The 27,695-nt window shown below is 56.4% G+C and overlaps 1 protein-coding gene across 10 annotated transcripts in view; it reads left to right on the top strand.

The window, feature by feature from the left end:
• Positions 1-27,695, top strand: part of MCF2L (MCF.2 cell line derived transforming sequence like) — a 127,457-nt gene that overhangs the window by 10,686 nt on the left and 89,076 nt on the right. For 2 of the 10 annotated variants that reach the window (XM_058741971.1, XM_058741950.1), the window contains exon 1: positions 18,478-18,601. The exons of 2 other annotated variants lie outside the window; for them this stretch is intronic. In XM_058741971.1, the coding sequence (XP_058597954.1) occupies positions 18,526-18,601 (76 nt within the window). In that variant the 5' untranslated portion in view covers positions 18,478-18,525. Of the gene's footprint in view, positions 1-18,477; positions 18,602-19,042; positions 19,245-19,461; positions 19,922-27,695 lie in introns of those variants that run through there. 6 more of the 10 variants (XM_058742036.1, XM_058742019.1, XM_058742047.1 and 3 more) reach the window with 5 other exon arrangements.

The following is a 27,695-nucleotide window of genomic DNA, read 5'->3' as shown; positions in this document are numbered from 1 at the left end:
CAAGTGCAGGGATGCACAGGGAGCCCTTTACAAACAAGTGCGGAGGGGGTGTGGCCATTGTTGGGGAGCAAGATCGGAGCCCAAGAGCTGGGGGCACGTCCCAGGGTCTCCGGGACCATCCCTGGAGTGGCTGCCCAGACACGGAGGAGCTCCCACTGGGGGTGCTGACGAGGGCACCCCGCGAACAGAGTCCACCGCCAACAGCTCAGACAACATTCGCGAAGGAGACACATGAGCTGGCATGGCTGGCCACCTGTACTGCCCCCGAGGGTGCTGTGAGCACAGGAGCGATCCCTGCCCGAGGTGTCTGGTCAGACTTCGCTTCTCTGCACCAGAGACCGTGAGGTGCACTCAGGACGCCCACTTGTCATATAGCGACTGGCTTCCTCACTCCCTGTTTGCAGGTCGACATCTGTCTTTAAAATTCTCAGGCATCAGGATTTATCTTACACTCAGTCCTGCTTCTCCTGAGAGGGGTGCAACCCATTGCTTGCTGTTTGCTTTTTAATGAACAAATTTGATCTTTAGAGCAGTTTCAGGTTCACAGAAAAATTGTGCAGAAAGTACCGAGTTCTCCTTTGCCTCTGCCCCCCTCCCCCAGCCTCCCCCGTCATCACGTCCCCCAGCAGATGGGACGTTTGTCATAATCTGTGAGCCTACACGTCCCTGTTACTCGACATCCATGGCTTATGTCACGGCCCTTCCTGGTGCTGTGCATTCTGTGGGTGCGAACGAATGTATGGTGATGGGTCCCCCATTAGCATCAAAGAGAATACCCATGGCTATTTTGCTTCTAAAACACGCTCGCCACATTTTAGTGGGATTTAGGGCAGTGACTTCTGTGGGATACTGTCAGGGTGGATGTGCGACACCACGTATCTGTCGGAACTCGGTAGTGTGACCTCGAATGTAAACCAGGGCCTTTAGCTGACTGTGTCACGGTGGCATTCGGGGACGGTCACGCATGCGCCACATCAGGCACGGGACTGGAGCAGCACGTGTGCGAACCCTGCACTTTGCATTCTGCTTTCCTGTAAATCAGTTCTCTGTAGAGGGCTTATCGCAGAAGGAAGTGAGGCTGCTTCACCATCTTTGGGACCTTTTCCATGAGATCTGTTCAAAGCCGTGGTGACGGGTTGGCCACGATGGACCACGGGGCTGCCGTGGGCACCATGTCCCAACCCGGGGCACGGTTGTCACCTTGTGAGCAGGAAGAGTGGGTGATCGTGGAGACGGCCGGAGAGCGGCTGACGGAAGGAGCAATACTGGCTGTAAGAGTGATGACGTCTGGTGGCATCGAGTGGTGGACGCTCGTGGGGCATACGCCCAAACTGCGCGGCTGGGTTGGCACTGACAGCCGCTTAGCTTTCAAGGCTGTGCTGCAGTGGGGAGCATCCACGCAGCGTGGCTCTCGGGCACCACAGTGGCTTCCCTGTGGCCACAGGTGGGAAAGTTTGGGCTGTTTCCCAGGAAACCCTGAGGCCGTCGATGGGTGAGCCCCGTGTCATCTGGGGTCTCCTGTCTCGAGGGGATTTCTCTTTGAAACTTTCAACCCTTTTCTGTGTGTACTTGTTGAAATTCTAGAGCTTTTGACAACTCATGCTAGAATTCAGTCACCTTTTTATTGTCAGTTTTTCACTTGAAATGTCAAAAATTTTAAGACATCATTCTATTACATAGCCTAATTGTTCTAACTAAAACTCTCCAAGACCTTCCAATAGGTACCCCCAAAGGTCAGTTTTCTTCCCTTCTGGGTAAAAACTACAGTAACCAAAATTTCAAAGTACAAAAAGATGCAGCCATGGCCCCGTGAGTGTCATTGCCAGCGAGGTGTCTTGTGACCCGAGTGCTGCCTGACTCGGAGGCCTGTGGCCACGTGCTGCGCAAATTGAGTTCGGCGAGAACGGGCCACATGGGGGAGGCCAGAGCTCCGTGTCCCCAGTGCTGCTGACGTTTGCTGGCTGTCCTCTCAGGTGCACATCCCGCCTTGGGCTGCCTCGGGGACTCTTTCTGAATGGATTCAGCCACAGCAAGGTGTGTGGGCAGCAGCTCCGACCGGCAGAGCCGCAGAGGAGATGCTGGTGCCCTGACCTGACTTGAGCCCAGGAAAGACCAGTTCTGGGAAGATTTTCCCCGATCTTCCCTCTAAGTAAAGCGGAGAACCCTGGGCCCAATGTGTGAGAAAATCCTGCAAGATGAAGAGAAGGAGGTGGTGACCAGGATGTCAGGGTCTGGGGCACAGGGCTGGGTCCCTGGGCTTCCTTTCGCCCGGAATATTCCAGACCAGGCGCTGGAGAAACCAGCAGCCTAGAAACACCAAAGGGCATAAACAAACAAAAAAGAGCTGAAACCACAGCCTGTTCTCAGAGACTTGGGGAGACCAGCCTCCCACCACACGGCTGCCCGAGGCCCCCACACCCACAAGAAAGCCATGCCGGGAGCTCATCCCCACTCCCTGCTGGGGTGACGTCGGAGGAGGCCTCTCGGAGTCTGGGCATCACTGCCACCAAAGGGCAATGCAGTCACCCCACCACGGTGACGGTGGAGATACGTGGGGAGAACACAGCACCCCACAGCCTCCCAGCCAGGGGGCCTAGCCAGGGCGGTGGGGGGGGGGTTGGCTAGCAGGAGGCCTAGCGGGGGGCCTAGCAGGGGGCGGGGCAGGGGTCCACCCCTCCCAGGACTGACAAGGACCGTTGTCCCCCTCAGATGTCAGCAAAGTCCTCGAGTGTCACCTGCAGGGTCTGGACTTGGACACACGCCTACAGTGAAGAGGTGGTGTCCTTCCCTCGCTGTCTGTGTGCCCGAGGAAGCCAGCTGACGCAGAAGGTTTCCGTGAGATCCGGAACCTCCTAATGTAATACAGAAATGTCCATGTTTCCATAAAAAAAGAATCGTCCTGTCAGGACCCAGGAGAATCTCGACCTGACCAAGAAAGGACAGTAGGTGCCAGCACTGAGTGACAGAAGTGAGCGAGGCTGTCACAACGATGCTGCATGGAGTTATCACAGGTCCGATTTCCGAAAGCAAACACAGAGGTTCTCAGCAACGAAGAAGAAAATGGGAATTTGGAAATGAAAAATATGGTAACTGGGGGCGCCTGGGGTCTCAGTTGGTTAAGCGTCCGACTTTGGCTCAGCTCACGATCTCATGGTCCTGAGATTGAGCCCCACATCGGGCTCTGTGCTGACAGCTTGGAGCCTGGAGCCTGTTTCAGATTCTGTGTCTCCCTCTCTCTTTGCCCCTCCCCGCTTGCACTCTCTCTCTTTCTCTCTCTCAAAAATAAATAAAACATTAAAAAAAGAAAAATACGATAACTGAAGTCAAACCCTGAATCAGTGGGCCCAACACCCCAAGAACCTGCAAAGTTGAGGATAAAGCAGTGGAATTTGGCCCATCTGAACAGGGAGACAATAGACTGGAAGAAAAATGAGCCTCAGGGGCACATGGACTCTCACAGCTGACCTGACCCCGCTGGGGCCACACAAGGAGACAAGACTCAGAACTACCCAAATTTGGCAAAAAACACAAACCCAAATATTTGAGAAGTTGATAGAACCCCAGTTAGAAAAATCCTGCTGAACCATACCAGGACATCTCGTGGTCGAACTTCTGAAAATTGAAGACAAAGAAAAACAGACCACGTGAAGCACCCAACGGTGATTCGGGACATTGAGTTAGTAGTTTTAGGGGCGCCTGGTGGCTCAGTCGGTTGAGTGTCCGACCTCAGCTCAGGTCATGATCTCACGGTTCATGGGCTCGGGCCCCACGTCGGGCTCTGTGCTGACAGCTTGGAGCCTGGAGCCTGCTTCGGATTCTGTGTCTCCCTTTCTCTCTGCCCCTCCCCCAATCATGCTCTGTCTCTCTGTCAAAAATAAATAAACATTAAAAAAAATTTTTTTAAGCTCTCCACAGACCTCCAGACCTGAGTGGTTTCACTCAAGAATTCTAACACACATTTAAAGAACCAACATCAACTCTATGCTGTCTCTTCCAGAAGATAAAATGGAGGCACTTCCTGGTTTGTCTTATGAGGCTAGGATTACGTTGATGCCAAACCCAACAAAGACAGAAAAGGAATCTGCAGACCAGTATTGCTCGTGAATGTGGACACAAAAGTCCATAACAAAATATTTGCAAGTAGAGGTCAGCAATGATAAAAAGAATTGTTCAGTATGACCGCGGTGAGTTTGTTGCAGGTGCGAAGGGCTGGTTCAGTATTTCAAGATTTATCAGTAGAATCCACCAGAATGGGCCAAAGAAGAAAGCTCAGACCATCATTTCAATCAATACGGAAGTATTTGACAAAATTCAACACCCGTTCAGAAAAACAGGAATACAGGGGAACTTCCTTAACTTGTTAATAAATATCTACAGAGATGCCGACAGCCAGCGTCACGTTAAAAGGCAAGAACCGCAGTGGCCATGTGGTCCGGACACAGTGTCGTGTCTGCTCATGGCTCTTAACCTGTGGTGCAGGTCAGGAAAAGGAAGTACGTAGCGTGGAGATTGGGGAGGGACCAACAGTCCCTGTTTACAGTGATTACCTAATTATAAAATCCCAAGGACTCTACAGAAATTCTCCTAGAATTAGATGAGTGAGTGTAGCAAGGCTGCAGGATACAAGATGAACATTCACAGTCAACGGACACATGGACACCAAAAGGAAAAAAAAAAAATATATGCGACACCACTTGTAATTACTCAAAAGAGACACTAGGGGGCGCCTGGGTGACGAAGTTGGTTAAGTGACTCTGGAATTTGGCTCAGGTCATGTGATCCCATGGTCAGGGAGGCTCTGCTTGAGATTCTGTCTCTCCCTCTGCCACTCTCCCCTGCGCATGCACTTTCTCTGCCTCTCTCTCTCAAAGTGAAAAAACAAAACCCTTCTGTGCAGGTAACAAAATCTGCGCAGGGCTGTGTGCCAGCCCCTGCAGATGTGGATGTGGGGACTCAGAGACCTCGGTGAAGGGAGAGCCGCGCTGTGTTCACAAGTCTGAGGCTGAGCCTAGCACGTCTGTTCTCGCTACAGTGATTAATGCATTCCTAGCAAAATCCCAGAAAGGTTGTTTTGTGGATGTAGGCGACGTGATCCTAAAATTTGTATGGAAAGTCAGAGGAGCTAAAATTCTTACAACAATCTCGAGGAGGAAAGAAAAGGAGGAACCAGTGCACTTGCTGTCAAGACATGATTTGCTTCGTGTGCTGGGACAGTGTGGTGCTGGTGCAGGAGCAGGTGCCAGAACAGGAGGAACTCGGACCTGCACAAATGAGACCAGCGCACTTTTGGCAAAGATGGGAAATCAATCAATGGAGGCAAGATTGCCTTTGTAACACATTTGGCTATCAGAGCAATTGGGGACCCGGGGCAAAAACAAAGACTGATCTGAATTTCATACCTCTTACATAAAGTTAACTCAAAATGTGTTACAGATTTAAAAAAATTTTTTTGGATGTTTATTTTTGAGAGAGAGAGAGAGACAGACAGACAGACAGACAGAGCATGAATGGGGAAGGTCCAGAGAGAGGGAGACACAGTATCTGAAGCAGGCTCCAGGCTCCGGGCTGTCAGCACAGAGCCCAACGCGGGGCTCGAACTCACAGACTGTGAGATCATGACCCAAGCCGAAGTCGGACGCTCAACCAACTGAGCCACCCAGGCGTCCCAAAATGGGTTATAGTTTTAAACAAAGTGTGCAACTATAATACTGTTAGAAGAAACGTAGTAGACAATATTTGGGGTCTAGGAGTACACAAAGAGTTCTCAGACTTGATGCCAAAAACATGATCCAAGAAAGGAGAAATTGGTAAATTAGACTTTGTCAAAATTAGAAACTTATGCTCTGCAAAGGACGCTGTTCAGAGGGCGGACAGACTGACTGCAGGCTGTGAGAAAGTCTTTGCAGATCACAGAGCTGGTAAAGGACTAGTGGGTCTCCAAGCTTGCCACACACAGCTATGAATGCAGCTAGGACAGGGGCAGCAGGCCTGAGCAGATACTGGGGTGGGGGAGACAGGCGTCAGGCCCCAAGCAGAAGGATGCTCAAAGCCATCAGCCTTTACAGAAGTGTGAATAGAACCACGAAACACCAGTAGCACCTTCCAGAATGGCTGAAATCATAAGTGACAACCTCACACGCGGGGGAGGATACGGCGAGCCAGAGTCCCCCTTCACAGCTGGTGGGGCCACAGCAAGGAACGGCCCCTCTGGAAAGCCTTGCCGGTGTCTGTTAAACCACGCAGCTGTGCGCTCCTGGGACTTTATTCCCAGAGAGGAAAACATTTACACAGATTCATGCACGTGAATGTTGATGTTAGTTTTATTTGTAATAGCCCCAAACTGGAAAGAACCCTGATGTCCTTCGATGGGTGAACAGTTAGGAAAAACTGTGGTCTGTCCACACAGACGTGGTCTGTGAGCATTAGCTGCGGCAACACAAAGGATCTCCAGAGAATCAGGCTGAGTGAGGAGAGCCCGTCCCCAGCATCACGGACAGATTTGCCTCAGACACACGGTTCCGGCTCACGCCGTCCCGGTGAGGCGGATGCCACAGCAAAGTGACTCAAGTGAACTTTGCCAGTGGATATAAACGTGCTATTTACACTACCTGTTAAGTGTGCAGGAGTGTTACATCTAAAAAACGTACCTTAATTAAATACTTAACTGCTAAAAGATGCTAACCGTCATCTGAGCCTTGGACGAGCTGTGATCCCTAATCACACATCACCATAACCAACAGGATGAAAAAGCTCAAAATGTGGAGAGAATGACCAAATGCGACACAGGTACAAAGGGAGCCCATTCTGGTTGGAAAAGTGGCTCAGACCTTCCACCTGTAAACAGGCAGCATCTGCGACCATGCCTGTCTGCGCAATTGCGTTTCTAGAACACAGTTATGGAAGTGGGGAACAAAGCAGTGGCTGCCAGGGTCTCAGAGCGGAGCGGGAAGGAGGCGGGTGTGTGTGTCAAGGGACTCCGAGTCCGCGCGGGGATGGGACGTTGTCTGTTGACCGTATCTGTGTTGGCATCTGCGCTGTGACATCTACCTGGTTTTGCACGTTGTAACCGTCGGGAGGGAAGAGCACGTGGGATCTCTCTGGATTATTTCTTACAACTGCACGGGAAGCTACGATCACCTAAAAATAATAATAACCCGCAGCCCTACTCACGCACCGCCGACAAGCGCATGCACAGATGCCACATTGGGAGGCTCTCGACAGTTCATAGAATCAGGTCTGAAGTGGGAGGACTGTAGCTGGCTCTGACCTTGACTGGCTAAAAATAAACTATTTGCCACAGATTTGCAGGTCCAGATGGAAACGCGTAAAGAGCTGTCCAGGTGGTTAACTCAATTTGACCTTGCCGTTGAGCCCTGGAAAATACTGACTCTAAGTTAAGGCTTGAGTAAATGGCATTTCTACAGTTAAATCATGCATGTTTAAACGTTCAGCACCAAGGGAAGGAAGGCAGAAGGCGACTGACCGACCCCGCGGTGAGAGCTGGGCTGCCTTTGCCTTCCTGTCCTCCCTGTGGAGCGTCAGGTGGAGGGGTGGAGTAAGCCCACACCAGGCCCGCCTCTCCCCTGCCCAGGCAGCCTGCGCCCCTGCCTGTGGTGGCAGCTGCTGCATACACATGCCCAGCCCCCTGGTTGTCTTCTGGGGACGTCCACAATGACACAGGAACCCTGCTGACCATGTCCCTGTAAGGGAACAAGGAGGTGGTCCCCACTTTGTCTAAAATGCTCAAGTGCCCAGCATGCCGACTCCAGGTCCTTGGGGCACAGGACAGCCCCCCGCTCTGCAGGGCCTGAACCACTGTGCCTCCCTCTGACCGTTTTAGGTATTTTGTAGATTGTGTGGGGCACATCTGAGGGCAAGAATCTGAAAATGTAAGATTAAATCAAATTTAAGTTCGTTACTATTAATTTTCTAAACTAAGTAATAAACCAACTTCCTAATTATAAATTGGCGTGTTCTAGTGTTTACTGTTTTGGGCGGAAGTCACACAGAGTGAGAACATAAACAGTTGCCTGCGTCAGAGCTGGGGCTGCACGGTGCTACGGCTCCCCAGAGGCCACGTTATCGTCCCATCAGCAGCTCTATTGTTAGCAGTTTCCCTTCCAATAAATGTCAGATCCACCAGCCAGAGACCAGAACGGGCACTGGGTGTGGGACGACAGCTACGTGCCTGTTTGGGGAATAGACGCTGTTTTCACAAAGACCAGCTGGTACTTCGGGGGTCCAGGTGACCTGGGCTGCCCTGGGCTGACGCCCCGCGCACCCGTCTTGGCGAGAGCAGACAGTGCCCGGGCTTCGCTGCAAGCCCCTTTCGGAACGTTTCTGGTGAGCTGGAAGGTACATTTCAGTTCTGATTTCCTGTAGGAACGTGGTGGACGGTTGCCTTCGGACCCTGGAAGTTACAGGCGTTCTGGCCACGGGTCTGTCTCCTTCAGAGAATATGACCACCGTGTGCAGGGGGCGGGGAGCTCTGACCACAGGGTTCTGCCTCTGCAGAGCCATGAACAAAGTTCAAAATCAGGTCTCACCTGCCGTGGCCCCTGGACGCCCTGCCCCGGTCCAGCCACAGGGGACTGATGTGATCCCTGCCCCCGCGTCAGCCCCATGCATCCGACCCGGTGTCCCCAGGGCCCAGCAGGGCTGGGTGAGCTGGGCCAGAGGCTTTGGGTGCTCTCCCCTGACACTCTCCAGCTCTGAACGGTGCCCTGTTTGGCATAAGCAAGGGCCCCACTTAAGTTTGTGTCCATCCTGAACTTTCCCGCATTTGTCTCCCCGCCCAGCGGGAAGGTGAGGGCCCCGAAGGAGGGGCCACCCCCCACCATCCTGCACACATTTCCCAGGTCTCAAACCTCAAAGTGCACAGCTGGCCAGGCCTTGTTGCCAGTTCTCGGGGGGCCGCCCCACGCAGCCCCTGCTAACACCTCCCAGAGGTGGGAAGGTGGCCAGGCCGCTGCTCTGTGAAGAGGCGGCCCTTCCCCCATCCCACAGACATCCAGGCACCCATACCAGTCACGTTCTCACGAGGGTGCTTGGCGCTCCATGCCTCACCAAGGTGTCCAGCCCCAGAACAGAAGGAAGTCCTGCCACTCGAGGCCACCCTGATGAACCTGGAGGACCTCTTGCTGGGACAAGACAGAGAAGGACCAGTGGACACCCAGTCCAGCTGGGAGCTGCACCCAACAGTCACCGTCAGGAAAGCGGGTGGTGACAGGGGCTGCTGGGAGGGGAGGGCACGACCAACGGGCGTATGGAATGTTCTAGAGGTCCGCTGCACAGCACTGCCTGCCTCAAGCACGCCGTTCTGTGTGCCTGGAGGCCTCTGTCCCTGGGAACTGTTCCCGGCACACACAAGGCCCAGGAGGCTCCCGGAGGCAAGTGTGCATCTGTGACCTTGGTAGAGGGGCGCCTCACGGTGTTTGCCAAGTCCAGACTCACCGCAGTGAATGGGTGCGGATCTCTGTGTATCAATTATACCTCGATAAAGTACTTAAACCTTGAAACCAAAGGAAAAACGTGGGCCTGCCCTTATTTTGTATTCTCTGTGTTCTGCCTCATTTTCCTGCTAACTCAGGCGTCCTCGGGGCCGAACGGAGGGTGATTCCCCCAAATGACTGCTCTCCATGGGCTGAGCCTGGGAGTGCCCCTCGGGGTGACTGGCCCAGAGCCTCATTCTTGGAGGATGGGCTGCGCTTTGGGATAAGGGGCTGGTGGCCTCTCCTGTGCTCTGTGTGGTCCTTGAAGGGTGGGCATGCTGTTCACGCTATCTGCAGACAGCAGGAGCTTGTATTTGCTGGTTTGCTGTGTGGGGAGGAAAGCGGTCCTGTGCTGTCACAGCTTCCTGCTGTCACCTGCATGGGGACCCGGGCCAGCGCCTGGCTCAAGGCCTCAGAATGGGGACGTGGCCAGGACCTGGGCCTATCAGAACAGATGCTGGGGGCCCCACATTAAAGCTGCCCGAGGTGGAAGGAGAGGTGGGGACGGGGGACCCTGTTGGGAGCACATAGGCTGGCCTTCCTTGGAAGCAAAGCGCCACAGAGATGAGGGTCTTGTGTGTTGTCAGTGTTGTGTCCCCGGCACGTGGCCTGTGACACGTGGTAAGGGCTCCCTTACGAATCGGGTAAGGGGATAAATATGTGAGAACGGCGAACCTCGAGTCTGTCCTGGTCTCACAGGCCAGGGTTGGGGGAGTCACAAACAGGGGCTGAGACACGGGGACACAGTTAGTGGGATGGGCTCTTTCTGGGGTCCTTCCTGGATTTTACAGTCTGACTCTCCGAGTTTACTGGCTAATAATCGTCGAGTGTTTTCCGCTTGTCAGGCACCATTCTAACCATTGATGCGCTACCAATGACATAGGCAGTGTGTGACCCCTGTTTTATGGATGGGGAAACTGAGTCACTTCTCAAGGTCACCACCTAGTCAGGGGCAGGCTGAACCCACCAACTGACCCCGGAACACACGCCCTGTGCTGCACCGCTGGGCAGAGTCTCCGGGAGGTGTCACCATCACCAAAACCAGTGCTCACCGAATGTGACTGTCACCCTGCAGGCCCAGGGTCCTCCCTGCTGGCATGTGGCTATGCACACACATCCCGACTGGGTGGGGCCTCTTACATCTATATATCCAGGACGTCCCCAGACACTTTGGAGAAGAAAACCAGCGCAGTTGCCAGAATTGAGTCCATATGTTGCGTCGTGACCCAGAGGGAGCGAAGCCAGGTCCCCTTAAGGCCAACGGTATTTTTTCTCTGGTTTCATTTGGTTTCTTAGAAAGTATTTGTAGGAGCGGAGTCCAGATGCCAGGGTATATTGATTTATTTTTCCTACTTCCCGGGAGGCATGATTACCAAGGAACCCAAATCGGCAAATCCAAGCAGTGAGTGGCGCTGGCGCTGTGAGGCCTGGGCCCAGGTGGGTCGCGGGAGGCCCCCGGGTGAGGCCCAGCACAGCCCCTGCTTTAGAGGCACACGCTGGGCTGATTGTCTCCAGGCCACTGCTGCCGTTTTACTTCCTACCTATGAGGCAGAAATGTCTCATGCCTGTGCTGTCCCTTCTCGTGCCCTCGAGGTGCAGAAGCAGCCAGCACTGGTGGCCGGGTCTCCCGCTCAGGGAGGGGGGCGGCTCTGCGTCCTGCTGTCTGCCTGTGACACCACAGCATCCTGTGCCTGCGGTCCTGCTTGGCTCTGCCTCGCCCGGGGCCCTGTCCCAAGGGCTGGTCCTCCCTGAGGACAGCCGGTGGCTCCCACGGGGTGGGGATGCAGCCCGGCAGCCGGAGGCTGCCGGAACTCCCGGGGCAGCTCACGGAACAACGGAAGGAGACAGAAGAAGGAAACCGGCCGCTGCTTCCTCAACTCACAGCTGTTAAACACATTCTCCTCATTTCGGTCGGTTCACCCCCTTGGCGCTGTTTCCTCGCGGTGAGAGCGGAAACGTTCTCCAGGCGCGGACGCGGGCAGGTGGGGCGTCAGCAGCCAACAAGTGAACATGCAGTGTCGGCACACACCTCGCCGTGCAGGACGACGTCACACTGCGGCCACCTGGTTATTCACGACGCTCCCCGTCAAGGCTGTAAAATCAAACTTCAAATGTCAGGAGCAGACAGGCAGACTACGGGGTTTTCTGAATAATCACGAGGGTCTCCACGCTGCCAGGTGAAGGTTGAATGTTCAGCCCGTGGGGCAGTCGGGGCAGCAGACGCATTAGTGGGCACGAGGAAGGGGCTTCCCCCTGACCCTCGGGGTTTGTAGGAGGCCTGTGCGTGCTCGCCCATCTGGGGCCCCACGTCTGCTGTCGGCCTTTTGTGGGGGCCCCGAGACCTCACACTGGGTGGCTTCCTCTCTGCAGCAAGCGCTTCTGGGCTGGCGCACATGGCCCCATTACTTTCCTCTTGCCGCCATAACAGATGACCACAGAGCCTTGGATGGCACACACGTATCATTCTCCAGCTCCGGAGACCAGGGGTCCCAGACCAAGGTGGGGGCAGGGCTGGTTCCTCCTGAGGCCCCGTGAGAGGCCACTTTCGGGCCTTGTCTGCGTTCCTTGGCAGTGGCGCCACATCGCCCCATCCTCTGGGGCTGTGGCACATCCCTTCCCTGCCGTGGGGACCCTGGGATACGTCCAGCCCACCCCAGTGACCCAGGACAGTCTCCCGGTCTCAAGATCCTCAGCCGGTCTCACCTCCAAAGTCCCCTTGTCCGCTCAGGGTAACTCATCCGTGGGTTCTGAGGACGAGGAGAAGGATGTCCCTCATCCTGCTCTCTGTGGTGCTTTCTCGGTCACCTCGGGCTTGAGTTTGCTGGCTCTTCTGTGCACACTGTGGTGACAGCTGGGGTGGGGACCCCCTGAGGAGCCCACTGCTGTTTGGGGTAACGTGGCGAGGGCCCGTGGGCTGCTTCTGCAGAGCCCCAGCGATGGTCCAGTTGTCTCTGCTCCCCTTCTCCTTCTCCTCACGGGGAGTCTGAGTCTCCCAGCCTCCCTGCCCTCCACATGTGCCCCGGTGACACATGTGACAGTGCTTCTGAAGGAGTTTCAGGTAGTTTCATTGTCATCGGAACAAAGTGTCTATAGGCACTGATGTGTTCTCAACGTCATGTCCCCCAAGTCCACATGCGGAAATCCAAACCCCCAAGGAGATGGTGTCTGGAGATGTATAGGGCGAGGGTAGAGCCCCCCAGTGACCCCGGTGTCCACGTGATGGAGACCCCGGAGCACTCCCTCGTCTGCCCCCACGTGAGCACACAGCGGGACGGCCCCAGAAAGCGGACCTCACCGGAACCCGGGAACCTGACCGTGCAGGCGCCTTGATCCTGGATTTGCAGGCTCTGGGGCCGTGAGACATCAGCGTCTGCGGTGCTCGCTCCCAGCAGCCTCAGTGGAGAAAGGCAACAAGTGACAGTAAAAAGTGGTTCCTTGAGACTGTTCACTGCTTTCCACCTGAATGCCTGTTTCCCACATGAATCTTTCTGACTTAGAGGCTGGCTTGGCCCTTGAGATGATGCACAGGCTGATGCCCCCAAGAGATTTCTCCAGAGCTCAGCTGGGGGGGGGGGGGTGCAGGGCTGGACCCGAGTCTGGTGACATAGACAGGACGTGAGGAAGCCAGCGCCCGGGGTCCCCTGAGTGGCTCTGCCCTGCGTGTCTGCAGTGGGACCGTGGCCCCTCCTGTTCTCAGAACCAGCTGAATAGGGGTTTCGAGGGCTCACCCCTTCCTCAGGAAGGCTCCTGCGGTGACCCCCCTCCCAGCCACTCAGACTCCAGGAGTTTTATTTTCCAGGTAGGATCCTTCCAGAAGGTCACTCCTTCTGGTCACAGGGTCCTGGTCCAGTGGGTTAGTGGTCCTTTATGGCCTGCTGGGTGATTGCGGTGAATTTCCCCCGGAAGTTACAACACGCGTGTCCCATCCTGGCTCTGGCATGAACTGGTGCCCTGACTGGCACACACACTGAGTTTTGTGTTTCCTCTCAGGATTCACGATGGTTTTACAAGGTGACCATCGCCAAGTCCGCCGCTCACACCCAGGGAGCTGGGCTTTCCTCCTGAGCCCTCCTGCCCCCTCCTGCCCCCGCTCCCTGGACCCTTGCTGGACGGAGCGGAGGGTGCCTTGGTGACACTTTATTCTGACCCCGAAATTGTCGTGTTTGGTCATTTTGTTTCCTGGGCCCAGTCCTGTCCGCGCACACACTCAGCCTCCCTCTCCTCCTGCCCCACCCGGGGCCACAGGGAAGGGGGCCGCTCCCGGCTCACTGCCCTCCCTCCCACTTCTTCCCCGTGGGAGCAGGGCGGGGAGGCCCGTGGGCACACACACCTGCACACAGGCGTGCACTCACCTGCCGGGCCACATCCCGGGTCTTATCGGTGCTGCCTTGTGGGGCCCCCGCATGCTGGTGGTCCGGCCCTGACCCTCCGGTGCCGGCTCGCTGGTGTAGACCTGTCTTCTCTAGACCTTGGCAATAGGGGCTCCTAGCTCCTTTCAGAGGTTCGCCTTTGTCACCATCTCCCATGGCTGCCCTCTCCCCCATGCTGTACTGAGACACAGTGGACACATGGCCACTGCATGAGGGGAAGGTGCATGTGGTGATGGTTCGACAGAGGCATGTGCCGGGAGTGGTCACAGTGAGGTTAGTTACCACACGTCATGTCACATAGTTACCAGTTCTGTCTCGTGGTGAGAACCAGTCTTCCAATGTGTAACCCAGGGTCGTGTCTGTGGCCGTCTCTCTGCACCTTAGGGCCCCAGAACTTCGCCTTCTCACTGGAAGTTCGTACCCTTGAACAACAGTCCCCACCCCGCCCCCCGGAAGCTGCCATTCTGCTCCCTCTGTCTCTGAGCTCAGAGCTTTTAGATTCCACATACAAGTGACCAAATGCAGTACTTGTCTTCCTCCGACATATTTCACTGAGCCTGGTGCCCCTTGGGCTCCACCCCCTGGTTGCAGATGGCGGGGTTCCTCCATTTTCATGAGCGACAGCCCGCCGTGTGTCCACCCACCTTTACCCACTCCCCCGTCTCCTCCATCAGTGGACACTTGGGCTGTTCCAGGTCTTGGCTGTTGTAAACGACGCCCCTGTGAGCGTGGGGCACACAGATCTCTTTGAGTTGCTGTTCTTTCTTTAGGTCCGTTCACAGGAGTAGCATAGCTGGATTCTAGGCTAGTTTCCTTTTTGGTTCTTTGAGGACGCTCCACACTGATGTCCACAGTGGCTGCACCGGTGGGCATTCCCACCAACCGTGCACAGAGGTCCCCCTTCTCCACGGCCAGCCAACACCTGTTATCTCTTGTCTCCTTGGTAAAAGCCATTCTGACAGGTGTGAGGTGGCTTCCCCGATGGTCCAACCAGTGGTGTTGGGCACACGGTCGGTCACAGCTGGCCCCTCTCACGGTGCCCCCCGGGGAATCCTGCCTGGCATATTATGCCTGTTCTGTACTGTGTTTGGTCCAGGGTTGGAAGAAAGGTAGCTGGTGTGGATATCATCCCGAGCACTGGCGGGGATGCTGCTGGGCTCAGAGGGCTGGAGACCCAGGTCATGGGTCTGCAACCATGGTCGTGAGGTGCTTGGACCAGACTGAGAACCCTGAGGACCTCAGGCCCCTCCCCTCCCTCCAGGCCCCACCCCTCCTCTGGTCACAGGACCCTACAGGGCCCTTCAGCTCCTCCTTCAGGGAAGCCTATTGCCACCCCGCTGACACTGGGCTCCAGCTGTGTGTCTCTGCTGCTAGAAGCTTAGTTTCACCTGTCTCTGAATTTGGTGTAAATGGAGTCCCATTTTGTGTATTTGCAACTTGCTGTTGTAGTTCGGTTACTGAGTGGTTTCCCGTTGTGACCGGGGAACCCCTCGGTTCTCCATTTGCTGTAGTGGTGTGCTGCTCTCAGACTCCCACCCCTTCCTGGCGCCCCCCCCTCCTCCCTCCCCGCCAATACCCCTCCCCCTGCACTCCCTCCCTTCTCCTCCCCCTTTCTTTATCCCCTCCTCTCTCCCCCTCCCCCTACACACCCTCCCTCCCCTCCTCCCTTCTTTATCCCCTCCCCTCCCTTCCTCTCCCCCATGCTCCCTCTCCCTTCACTTCTCCCCCCACCCCTGTCTCTGCCCCCTCCCTCCCCTCCCCTCCCCTCTGCGCTGCTGTAAGCTGCCTACCACAGACATGGGCGTGCATGTACCAGAGCACACAGCTGGAACAGGGCTTACCCGTATCCTGGACTCTGTCCTGTGGCCTCACATCAGTTCCCCAGGGGATCCGTTGTTCCCCAGCCGCCATAAGGATGTGTGTCCTTGTTAGTGGCTGGCCCTACACAGAGTGTAAGCCCCTCAGGGGCAGGGAGCCCCCCTGCCTAGCTCAGCCCCGCCCTGCCCAGGGAGTAGTTGTTCAGAAGCAGCTGGTCGCCCTGCTCCAGGAGGCTGCACCTGCCCCACACCCCAGCTCCAGAGCCAGGCTGTGCTGTTAGCAATTGTGGATTTCTTCAGAACCTTCTTTCCGAGTCCCCCCTCTCCCCATGCTGCCCCCTTGACGTGGGGCAAGGCAGCATGGGACGTATGTGCGTCCTCAGTCTCCAGAGCTGTGCTCACTTCCAGCCATGCTCCCCCCTCCCCCAGAGCTCCCCCCTCCTCAGGAGGGCGGGCTCCCCAGGGCTCCTGTTTCGGGCTAACTTTCCGGAACGGTTGCTAAGCGGATGTGTTCTGTATCCAGGTGTAACATTACCTCTGCCTTCCCACCTGGGCACCGTATGGCCTCATGGGGCCCAGAACAGCCCTGTCCTGTTTCTCCTTTCTGGGAGGGGGCAAGACAGTGATAGAAAGCAGGCCCATGCCCTTGGGCCTGGTTCTTCTTCAGTATTGGGCTTGGGACCCTCCCTCCCTAATTGTCCCTTATTTACTCTAAAGGACTTTGGGGATGGCATTCTAGTTGGGATGTGACAAGGTTTCCATAAAGCAAACACTCATTTGTGCATCTGCCACTTCACAGCTGTGTGACCCTAGGCAGGTTACTGAGCCTTTCTGTGCCTCGTCCTATAAAACAGGGTGAAGACAGTGCCACCTGTCTGTGATGCCTAAAGGGGTTCACGTCCTTAAAGAGATTGGAGAGTCCCCGGAGCTGGGTTTGGGGACAGTGTCACTATTGTTATTCTTCAATCAGATATGAAGTGATTTTTATAGAAAGCACCATTTATGCTATAGTTTAAGGAGAGAGTAAAGGTTTGGTGGAAATTGAGAAAGAGAGAGGAGGGAGGAGAGATCTATAAATGACTGGCTCAGCTGGCTGTGGGGCTGGAAAATCTGAAAATCTGTGGGTGCAGGTGTGGGCTGGCCACCAGGGAAGAGCTGGCGTTGTGGGTCATGTCCCAAGTCTTCCCTCTTCCTCAGGGCAACCCGTCCTTGTCCGTAAAGCCTTCACATGATTTAACGAGGCCCATGCACAGCAGGGAGATGGATCTGCCTTACTCGGTCTGCTGACTTACATGTTAATCACATCCGTGAAATACCCTCAAAAAGAGATCCAGCCTGGTGTTTGAACCAACATCGGGGCACCAAGGCCTGGCCAACTGACACATAAACAGCACCCGTCACAGAGGTCAGTGGACTCCACCTAAGCAGCACTTGGTCTGGGGATGGGCACCAGCCAGAGGCGTTTCAGGGGACAGGGTGGAGGCCTCAGGGCTCAGGAAAGAAACTGTGTGTGAGTGGAGATGTCCCGCCCCGATGGGCAGGGAGTCAGCGAGAGCAGGGGGCAGGCATCTGCCTTGTCCTCTTTCGCAGCGGCTCTCAGCTTGTAGACCAGCAGCCTCAGCGTCACCTGGGGTCCTGTTGGAAATGCCCATCACCCCCGCTCCTGACCTACCGGGTGTGGTGGGGTCAACCAGCCCTCCAGGCTTCCACGGGACCTCAAGTTTGAGCACTGCAGTGACCAAAAGGGGTTAAACCCTGTGAGGGAGGAGGTGGAGACGCCTCTGAGGAGGGATGTGACCCCCAGATGTGCAGTGCAGGTGTGAGAGAGTGTGGCCAGGGAGAAACGTGTGCGAGTCAAGGACAAGTGTGGGGGTTGTTGCCTTTGGGGCAGTGGGATGGGCGCCGCCCTCTGCACTGGGCAGGGCAGGGCAAGGCAGGGCAGGGCCTGCCTTGGACATTTCAGGATCTGCCCTGAAGTCAGGCAGGTGTGTGATGGGGTTCAAAGGGGTGTGTGATGGGGGGCGAAGGGGAGTGTGAGGTGGGGCAGGTGTGTGATTGGGGGGCGAAGGGGAGTGTGAGGTGGGGCAGGTGTGTGATGGGGGGTGAAGGGGTGTGTGATGGGGGGTGAAGGGGAATGTGTCTGGCACAGCTTCGGGCAGGACAGCCCAGGACCAGCGCCCACAAGGGAAAGAAAGGCTCGCTGCCTGCTCTGCGGGACACCTTGCTGCCCCCGCCCTCACTGGTGGCAGGTGGCTCCGATGTAAACAAGAAAAGCAAAGCACAAGGGCAGCATCCTTCATCCCGCTCGGCAGCACTTTCCAGATTTCTCTTGCCCCCCAGGCCCACGACCTCTCCCAGAGCAAGTGCTGGGTCACCTCCAACCATTTGCCCCTGGGACCCAGCTTGGAGCCTGACCGTGTGACCGAGTGTTGACAGGAGCCACGGCCGGAGCCTCAGAGGCTCCTCGCTGGAACATACCAAACCAGTCACGCAAACGGTCGCTTCTTCCTGAAACCCCGCTTCTGTAGGGAGGAGCGCGCCACCTGGCATGCCAACCACAGAGGGCTGGCAGACCCCGGGCGAGGAGAGGGTTAGCGCACACCCCTGTTCCCTCGCAGCCGCAGCCGCCCACACGGCGACTCCGATATGCAGGGCGCTGAGGTGTAAAATGCACGCAGTGGCTTGGTGCCAAGCATGGCGAGGTCGGAAGGCCTGTGCGAGCTGCCGCGCGCTTCCCTCCCCGCGCCCTGCGTCCTCAGACCGTCGGCGCGACTTGGGGGGCGGCTGTTCCACCCTGACCACCCGCGGACACATCGTGGACCCAGGGACCCGGGGTGGCTGGGAGGCATGCGGCGGCGCGGGGAGCGCGGGGAGCACGCGCTGGGCTGCTGCGGCCTCTGCACCTGCCCCAGGGCAGCCAGAGGTAAAGTGGGGGAAGCAGGTTCCCGGTGACGCCCTGGCGGCCACTTCACCTTCTGCTCGGCCGGCAGCTCCTCCTTCCTCTCGGGGGAAGGAGCAGAGACCCAGGGCTGCGAGGGATGGGGGCGGGCTGCGCCTTTGCGCGGGGAGCACAGGCGGTACTGTGGGGGGTGCCGCCAGGTATCCGTAGGGGGTCTACACATGGGTTCCAGGTGGCCCCGGGGGTGCACACGCAGGACTGCCAGGTGGCCGCGGGGGCGCACACGCAGGGCTCCCAGGTGACCGCGGGGCGCACACGCAGGGCTCCCAGGTGGCCGCGGGGGCGCACACGCGGGGCTCCCAGGTGAAGGCGGGGGCGCACACGCAGGGCTCCCTGGTGGCCGTGGGGACACGCGAGGCAAGCGCGCCGCTTCCGCTTCCGCCCCGCAGCCCCCCTGCCGCAGGGCGCGCCCCCTTGGCGGGGCTCGGGGACCAATCCCGGGAAGGGAGGCGCGGCCGTGCCCCCTCCCCATCGCACGACCCCACCCATAAGGCGCCTTCTGCAACAGAGGGTCACTGGTGTTGGAGGATGAGGTTTTGGCTGAGAAATGAAGAGATGGCTCTGGAAGAAATGGTGCGGAGGCTCGATGCGGTTTCCAAGCACACTGGTAGGAGGAGCTGCTGAATCCTGTGTTCTTAAGCCTGACATGCGCCTGAGTTTTGCATGACAGCCTTCGTTTTCTTCCCCAGCAGCGAGAACAGGAAGGAGCAGAGGTGCTGGGCATCTTGCTGGCGGCTGCTAGGTTTCCGTGGACAGGCAGCGTGATTTGGTTCCACCCGGGAGAGTGAGCATATAGCTGCAGGTTGCAGATCCGGGTTCGTACCCTCGTCTGAGATCTGCTTCTTCACCCCGGGGGGCAGCTGCCTTTCGAGAAAGCATACGGTATCTGTGGGTTGAAAATAATCCGAGCCAAGGGCTTCCAGAGTGGGGCGTAGGCATGGTGAGGCTATCAGAAGCTTGTTTTTAGGAGGAAAAATCTGGATTAACGGGATGCTTCTTTTCCTCACCAAATATAATTTACAGCTGAGACAAGCGCTTGGGAATGGTGTAGGTAAGGGTAGAGGACGGCATGTGTGGGCTTCCGTTGCCTGTATTGATTAGGAGGTTACTTAAGACGAGCTTTGAGGAGCCGTTCGAATGGATCCCTTTAGGGTTAGAAAACGCTGAGCTGGCAGTGTCTCAGTCAGTCACCTCTGAGTTTCGATGCCGCACTGTGCAGGAAGAGAGCGGTCTGCGTTAACTAGTTTCCTTGAATGAAGAGGAAATAATCGTGTGTCGTTAAAAGTAAGTTGCCACATTTTTGCCTGATATTGCCCAAACGTTACGTTGTGTATCATTCCTTCATTGTCTAACTGATGCCTTTCTGGGATATTAGATTTTGTCACTTAAGTGGGTTAGGGGTGGTATCCTTCCTCTCTGTCACAAGTGGGAGACCTCACTGGGTTTGGAGGGCAAAGCAGTGATTGAATCAGCATACATGTCATTGTGTGCGGTGGTCTAGCCACGATTTTTGGAGACATTCAGTTTTTAATGGTGATTTTGTGATTAAAGCTACTGGACTTACTGGATATGGGTCAAAAGAAAAGGAAGCCGTTGTGTGCCATCTGGTCCCTCGTTCCTAGGGAGATGGCTCCCCTTTTCTGGAACTCGGTTGCGTTTTGCTTGGGTGCGGGGTCTGGGCTGTGTCCTGAGGTGAAGGTCGCTGGGTCAGAGACTCACGGAGCGCCCCTCCCGCCCTGCGCGGGGGGGTGGGGGGGAACGGCTCCTCAGGCCCTCCCCTCCCCTCCCCTCCACTCAAGCCCTGCAGTGAGGACAGGAGCGGTGGGAAGACTTCCCAGAGTGACGTCATGCCCTGGGTTCTCGGGGACGGAGGTTTCATCTCCAGCTCGGAAGATGCGTGTGCATTTTGAATTGTGAAAAGGCTTCTCTGAGGAGCAGGCAGGACCCTGGCCACTCCCCGAATTGTGCTGCGAGCCAGGTTCTATTTGACCCCCTCAGCAGCAAGTCACAGATGTGTGTCCTTTGTCACATCTGTGCTGCCAACAGCCGCAGATTTCAGATCGCTTTTCAATCCAGGTCAACGGTCGGCTTCACGAGGATGTAGTGTTTTCAGCAGGGGGAGAGGACGGCGTCCCTGCCTGTGTCCTGTTAATGCTGTCGGCTCCCTCTGCACAAACTCATTTTCCAGCAGGCTGCGAGCGAGGCTCCGCTGAATGCAGGCTGTGTGATGCGGTGCGGGTGTGTGTCCCGAGGCATTGACGCAGCACTGTCGACCCAACTTGGGGCACACGCACAGCTCCACTCACGGGGATGGGAATATAGGTCGATGTCGACCTGCTCGCCAGCCCAGGTCCTCAGAGGAGCTCCCCATCTGTGACAGAACAGGGTCAGGTGATCTTAGTGGCAGACGTGGGCAGGATGTCGGTCTGTGCACTGACCCGGTGCCTTGGGGCTGGGGGCCTGAGCCCTGGGGAGCAGGTCAGAGCTGAGTGCACTCGGCGACCTTTCAAAGGCTCCGTGTCTGTTTCCCTCTGCGGCTCCGCCCTGAACTGACAGGCATGTTCCTTTGTCCTTCCCCTGACTTCCCATGGTGCTGGCATCATCTAGGTTAGCCTGCGTGGGAGGGAGGGTGCGCGTGCTGGCATGTGGGCTGTGAACCTGTGTCTGTTGTCCGTGGACTCTTGAACCCAATATCCCATCACAAGGCCAGGAGCGGCTTCCAGCGGCAGGAGCGCCCTGCTCTGTGAGGCCCCCTTGCCAGCATGTTCATCTCGCTTAGAGTCTCAGTAACCGTGACAAAGCCAGAAGCAGGAGGGAGAGACACTAATGGACCTGTAGTCGGCCCGCACATGTGCAGAAAGCGGAAGAACAGAGGTCCTCTGGATGGGCCCCTGAGGCCACCCGAGCTAATGCTCGCAGCCTCTGGCCCCCACCCCACACCCCTGATTCGGGAAGTCTGTGGCAGACCCTGAGAATCTGTGCTTTTCATTCTCGGGTGATGATGCCAGTGGTGTTGGGCCAGGAGTGGCTGCAGAGAGGAATCGGGGTCGAGTGCCCCCTTCTCCACTCCCTGACCTTGAGCAAAATACTAGCTCTTGTCATGGGTGCACGATGACACGGTGGGTGGGTGGGTGGATGAGGATGGGTGGAGGGATAAATGGACAAGGTTGCACAGCAGACAGTGAAGGTACAGATACAAGTGCTGTCATATTTCAAAGTTGAATGGCCCCCGGTGAGCACCAGAAAGTCCTGGTTGAGCACTGCACCTGCCCCTCTCCCCTGGGCCCTCTGTCTCTGGCCCCGGCATCTCCCTCCCCACCGCTGTCCTGTCTCTTGTCCTGCACTGAGCTCACCACTGGCCAAGGAGCCAAATGTCAACTCATATCTCAGCCAGGAACTCAGCTGTGCTGGGGGCGGAGTGGGTGTATCACCCAGCAGCACACATTCATCAGGGTTCATCCTTCTGAGACCCTGGCCCGCAGCGGCGTCCCCCACGTGCTCAGTCAGTTCAAGCAGAGGGCCTCTGGAGAGCTCTCAAGTAGGAATGAACATAGTTTTGTGACACACCTGATCTGGCAAACGTAGAAGCTTCTGGAAAGTAAAAGAACAAAGAGCGGCAAGTCCAAATATATGGAAAGTGCCCTGTCCCCCCATCAGTCCTGGAGGAGGACCCCACCCCCATCCCCGTGATCAGTCCACAGGGGAAGACCCCACCCCCGTCCCCCAGTCAGTCCTGGGGGGAGGACCCCACCCCCGTCCCCCAGTCAGTCCAGGAGGAGGACCCCACCCCCGTCCCCTGGTCAGTCCAGGGGGGAGGACCCCACCACCGTCTCCCTGTCAGTCCTGGGGGGAGGACCCTACCCCCATCCCCCAGTCAGTCCAGGGGGAGGACCCCACCCCCATCCCCCGGTCAGTCCAGGGGGAGGACCCCACCCCCGTCCCCCGGTCAGTCCAGGGGGGAGGACCCCACCACCGTCTCCCTGTCAGTCCTGGGGGGAGGACCCCACCCCCGTCCCCCAGTCAGTCCAGGAGGAGGACCCCACCCCCGTCCCCTGGTCAGTCCAGGGGGGAGGACCCCACCATCGTCTCCCTGTTAGTCCTGGGGGGAGGACCCCACCCCCATCCCCCGGTCAGTCCTGGGGGGAGGACCCCACCCCCGTCCCCCAGTCAGCCCTGGATGAGGACCCCATGCCCCCATCAGCCTTGTAGTAGTTGGTGACTGTCACAGGCCCAGTAACCATAAAAGGATGCCTCACCAGGGTCTCATCCTGGGGAAGTTGCAATTTTCTTGATTACTTTGGAGAAAAATTTTAGAGACAAAGAGGTGTGAGGGAAGGGGTGGGTTCCAGGTGATGACACCTGCTTCTCTCTGCTTCGGGGGGTGGGGGTGGAAAACTCTTAAAATTCACTTCCCTCTTTCTTGTTAGGTGTACTTTTCTAGTTTTGATGTTTGCTTGGTATGAATATGTAAATAGACCAAATATGGGCAGTTAATGAGTCACAGAAATCACGTACTCTTCTACGGAACGTAACATTTGAAAAAATTATTTTTAAAATATTGTTTTTAACAAAAAGGAGAATTGTGTCTTACCACATAAAATCAACACATAGTTGTGAGGGGTTTTTTTGTTTTGTTTTGTTTTGTTCTGTTCTGTTTTTTTCTCTTTAGTTTTTGTCCTCTGCCTAATACAGAGCTAGTGCTTGTAGCGTGTTTCAATCCGGACAGCCAGTCTGAGGTTTGGCCGTTAGGCCCATTCTATAGGTATGGAAACTGAGGTCCAGCTAGATTGCAGGACTGGTCAGTGGCAGATCTGGTAGTTGACATTCTCTGTTCTGCCCAAACCCCGAAATACCCATCATGCCACAAAGCCACAGAGTCTCCAAGTTGTGTCAAGCTTGTGAAAAGCTGCCCTGGAGGCCACACTGAGGTGAGTGGTTTACCCAGCAGATCCCGGCTGGCCTGTCCCATCTGCGAGCCTGCGGGCGCTCCCCTACCCCGCCGCTGCCCTGGAGGGCCTTCTGTTTGCTGCCCCCCCTCTCCGTGGGTCACGCCCAGATCCGAGGCTGGGAATGAGCCCTGCCTCGCCTCTCCTCTGTAGCTGCTACTTGGTGGGCAGCAGTTCCTCGGGTGGGCATCACCCCGGGGGCTGTGTCACCAGAATGCTTTTGGAAGCCAGACCCAGGTGCTGCAGTCCCCGAGAATCCTCCAGGTGGAAGGCTGAGGGTTTGGTCCCCTGACGCTGCTGATGGCACATCTATGTCCCAAGGGACCTTGAGCCAATGTGAATTGTCTGAACAAAGCCAGCCTGTGACAAGACAGCAACACCCCCCATCTTCTCAGAGAGAAGCTCTGTCCTGCAACTCCTTAGCCGGCTTCCCTCTGCACAAAATTATGTGGATGTGGCGTCTGCTTGGGTCAACACGTAAAAGTAGGTAGTTAACCCAGAAATGCTGAAACATACCCTAAGAATTTGGTGTGTAATATTTAGTTTGGGGAAGAGCCTTCTGTGCACAATGAGGCTATTTGTGTTTGCACCGTGGGGTCTGGAAGCCCTTGGTGTGTGGGGCTGGAATGGCCGAGGGGCGGGGGGAGCCAGTGGAGGCAGGGGGCAGGGAGCGAGGGTCTGGGCCCCTGCATTAGGCAGCCCGGCCGCTGTAGAGAAACAGATGTGCATTTCTCAGTGTGGAGGCTGGAAGTCTGAGGCCAAGTTCCGCAGGGCTGGTCTGTCCTCAGGCCTCTTTTCTTGGCGTGTGGATGGCGATCTTCTCCCGTGTCCTCACGTGGTCGTCTTTCTGCATGACTGGGTCTGATCTCCTTACACGGACCCCGGTCATATGGAGTAGGGCCACCCAGCAACCTCATTTTATCTTAATTACGTCTTTAAAGTCCCCGTGTCCAAGCAGAGTCACATTCTGAGGTCCTGGGGTTGGAACTTCAACACACAGAATTGAGGGGCCCACTGTTCAGCCCCGTGTAAAGCCGGCCCACGGCTCCAACCCCAGCTCAGACTCTGGGAAATCGGAGCCTCTGAGACACACAAGCAGGGCTCATCCAGAGGCTTGTGGGGAACATGGACTTACTGTGTGACTGGGAGCCACTGCTGGTCCAGGAGAGGGTGGATGGCCACTGGGGCCTGGGTGGCGCTCAGCTTGGGCAGTGGGGTCCTGCACATGTCTGAAAGTGGGGCTGACTGAGTCGGATGTGGCCATGAGAGGAAAGGACGATCCAGTGTGGCCCACCTGCCATCACATGTCCTCCAGGCCACCGACCCTCCTTGGGAAGGTGGTGTGTGGCTGTGATGGGGCTTAGTGGGGCAGCGGGCTGGGAGAAGTTTCCCAGGATGTCCTCGGAGCAGAGTGGCCTGACGCCCCCCCCCCCCCCATGCACCTGTCAGAGGAAAGACTCCTACCAGGGAGACCCAACTGGGTGCAGGGTGGGCTCATCCCTGCACAGAACGGTGAATGTAGGGGCTTTCGACACAGTGGCCAGAGCCTCCCTGCAAAACTGAGGTCTGTCCAGCATGGTTATGCACCCCCCCACACCTGCAGGCATCTGCCTCAGTCATGAAGCCTCAGGAGTTGTTTCTTCAGATCCACTTTTAAGGTGTGTTGAGGCATTTTGGGAAGAACACCATGGAGGCAGGTTAGATGGATATCGGAAGACGTGTGAAATGCGATGGAATGTAGTGCAGATTTGTGGTGGGTGGGTGTGGCTGTTGTCAACTGTTGACAAAGGGCATCCACAGGAAGTTCCTGGGCTCCCGCAGCAGGGAGTCAGGAGTAGGTCTTAGGGATTCAAAAGAGAAGCCCTGGAGATGAAACCAGAGGTCTTTTCTCTTGGAGTCGCATGCCTGAGGCGTTGCTGATTTCCTGCCAACAGGGTTCTCAGGCTGCAGTCTCCGAGCGAGCATTGCCCAGGTGTTAGAAATGCAGGTCCCCGGGTCCACCCCGGCCAAGTGAGTCTGTGCCAGACCAGGTGCTGCTCAGTGGGGAGGTGGAAGCATCTGACCCCCTCAGTGGACTCCAGAGATGGAAGCGGATGGAAAACCAGGGGCTCCTTACACCTGTGTGGCCCGCTTGCCCATCGGTTGATTTGGGGCCCCTCTGGGGCCACTCCTGTGAGCTGCACCCACGTTCCCACTATGCCTCCTGCCCATGGCTCCTCTGTCGTGTCTGTGGCTCACTCACATCCTGTGTGACCTCTCATTCACGTGCCACAGAAACAGGTGTTGTGTGGATGCAGGAACCATGGCAGGTGGAGGAGACACCCAAGCATCGGATATCTGTGAATACTTCCCTGAGTTTCGAAAAGAGAATGTGTGATTGAGAAACTATAAATTGGCACCTGGACCTTCATGAACGAAGTGACTGAATGAATTGAGAGTTCACGGAGGAAAGCATCCTTGCCGGCTGCCCACATGCATACACTAACTTCGTCACAAACGATGTCCATGAAAGTCAGAGGGACTCAGACTTCGTGTTTGGGGCAACCGCTGCCCCTCCAGCCTGGGTCCAGAGGGAGGCCCGTGGAACAAAGCCAACCCCATAGAGCTGAGTGGGGTGGCACTGAATCAGGGGTGCATTGTTACCCAGCATTAGCGTGGCACTTGCTGACTAATACAGATGGTGTGGTCTGAACCAGCAGCCACCTGGTGGGAGATTGCAATGCTCTCTCTGGCCATCGCTGGAAAGCAGAAGACCCAGCAGGAACACAGCCATGCCCTTCGAGCGTGTGTGCCCACCGTGTGGCAGGACTGGAGCTGTTGTCTTGGCCTCTGGGTGGTGGGGCTGAGAGCCAGGGAATCGATGAGAAATTACAGAATGCAGATCTCGACTGAAAAGGAACGTTTATGCCAAGGACGCCTCATGGGCGGAGCCCCGGGCTGGTTGGTGAGAGCCTGTGGACGGGGCAAGCTGGAGACCTGAGGTGGCCCCAGCAGCTCTCAGATCCAGGGGCTTTAAAGTTGCTTCCCCTGCTCGAAATACTTTGTAAAGGTCTCAGAGGTGTCCACGTTCAGTGGACACAGTTACAAGAAAGGAAGGTTAGCTGTTTGGAGACACTGCAAGTGTGGCTGAAAGGGTGGGTGTCGAGTACCCTTTAAAGCGTGAAGGGACCCAGGAGGCAATTCTGAAGGATGCTCTGAGCATCGGAAGAGGACCAACCAGTCACATCCATGCTTCTGCACTTGTCCACTAGTTGTCCCTTTGTTCAAGCAAAGCAGATGACAGACAGGAAGCTGGCTCCACGTAAGTGTGTTTGTGGGGGCGGTTCCGGGTCCAGACACTCCACCTGCTTCCTGTCATCGGGCACCCTTCTTGGCCTGTGTCCAGCGTCTCTAGTTGACGGTCACACTGCTGCCGTCCTCCGTCCTCTGGGAAGCAGTTCCTGGGAGCAGCTAGCTCTCCAGGCCTCACACCCTGTTTCCATGCAGCCCCCTTGCAGCATTTCATTGTGTGCTGTTCATGTGGTTTGCCGACTGCTTCACAGGTCGGCTCCAACCCCGACTATGTCAGGGGCTCCCGCAGAGTAATGGCCATGCTCCAGACTCCTGCAAACCTCCCTAAGGGGCCCCCACAGTGCCCAGCCTACAGAAGCCACTCAGGGTGGGGGTGGCTTCAGTCTGTGCTTGGGTCTCAGGTTTGCTGCGGCTTCTGTGGACAGCCGGCCTCCTGGGGGTGCAAGTGGGTGATCCTATATTCTCCACGGTGCACCAGGCACATGCTCCTGGAGAGAGAACCTTCATGTGGGTTGTCCGCACCAGCCGAGTAAGAGGGTTCCCTCCAGCGTCACTCTCAGGGGCTAGTAAATGTAACAAGACATGACCCGAGAGACCCTTCTGTTGTCACAACCAGTAACAATTCAGAAATCACAGTGAAGGGTTTCTGACCTCAGCTGCTCGTCGAGAGGGTACTGTGGCCGAAAAACACATTTTCACTGGTGAAGAGTAGTTCAGACGGTTGTTTGGGGCCCACAGATTCACGGCTTAGCAGAAGGTAGAGTCTGGAGCGGGACATGCTTGCTCCGGTGGCCAGAGTTCACGTGTCCTCATGGTGGGAG

This window comes from Neofelis nebulosa, chromosome 1 (genome assembly GCF_028018385.1).
Source record: "Neofelis nebulosa isolate mNeoNeb1 chromosome 1, mNeoNeb1.pri, whole genome shotgun sequence".
Lineage (NCBI taxonomy): Eukaryota > Metazoa > Chordata > Mammalia > Carnivora > Felidae > Neofelis > Neofelis nebulosa.
The sequence above is the reverse complement of the archived record's forward strand: the minus strand, read 5'-3'. Positions and strand labels throughout refer to the sequence as shown.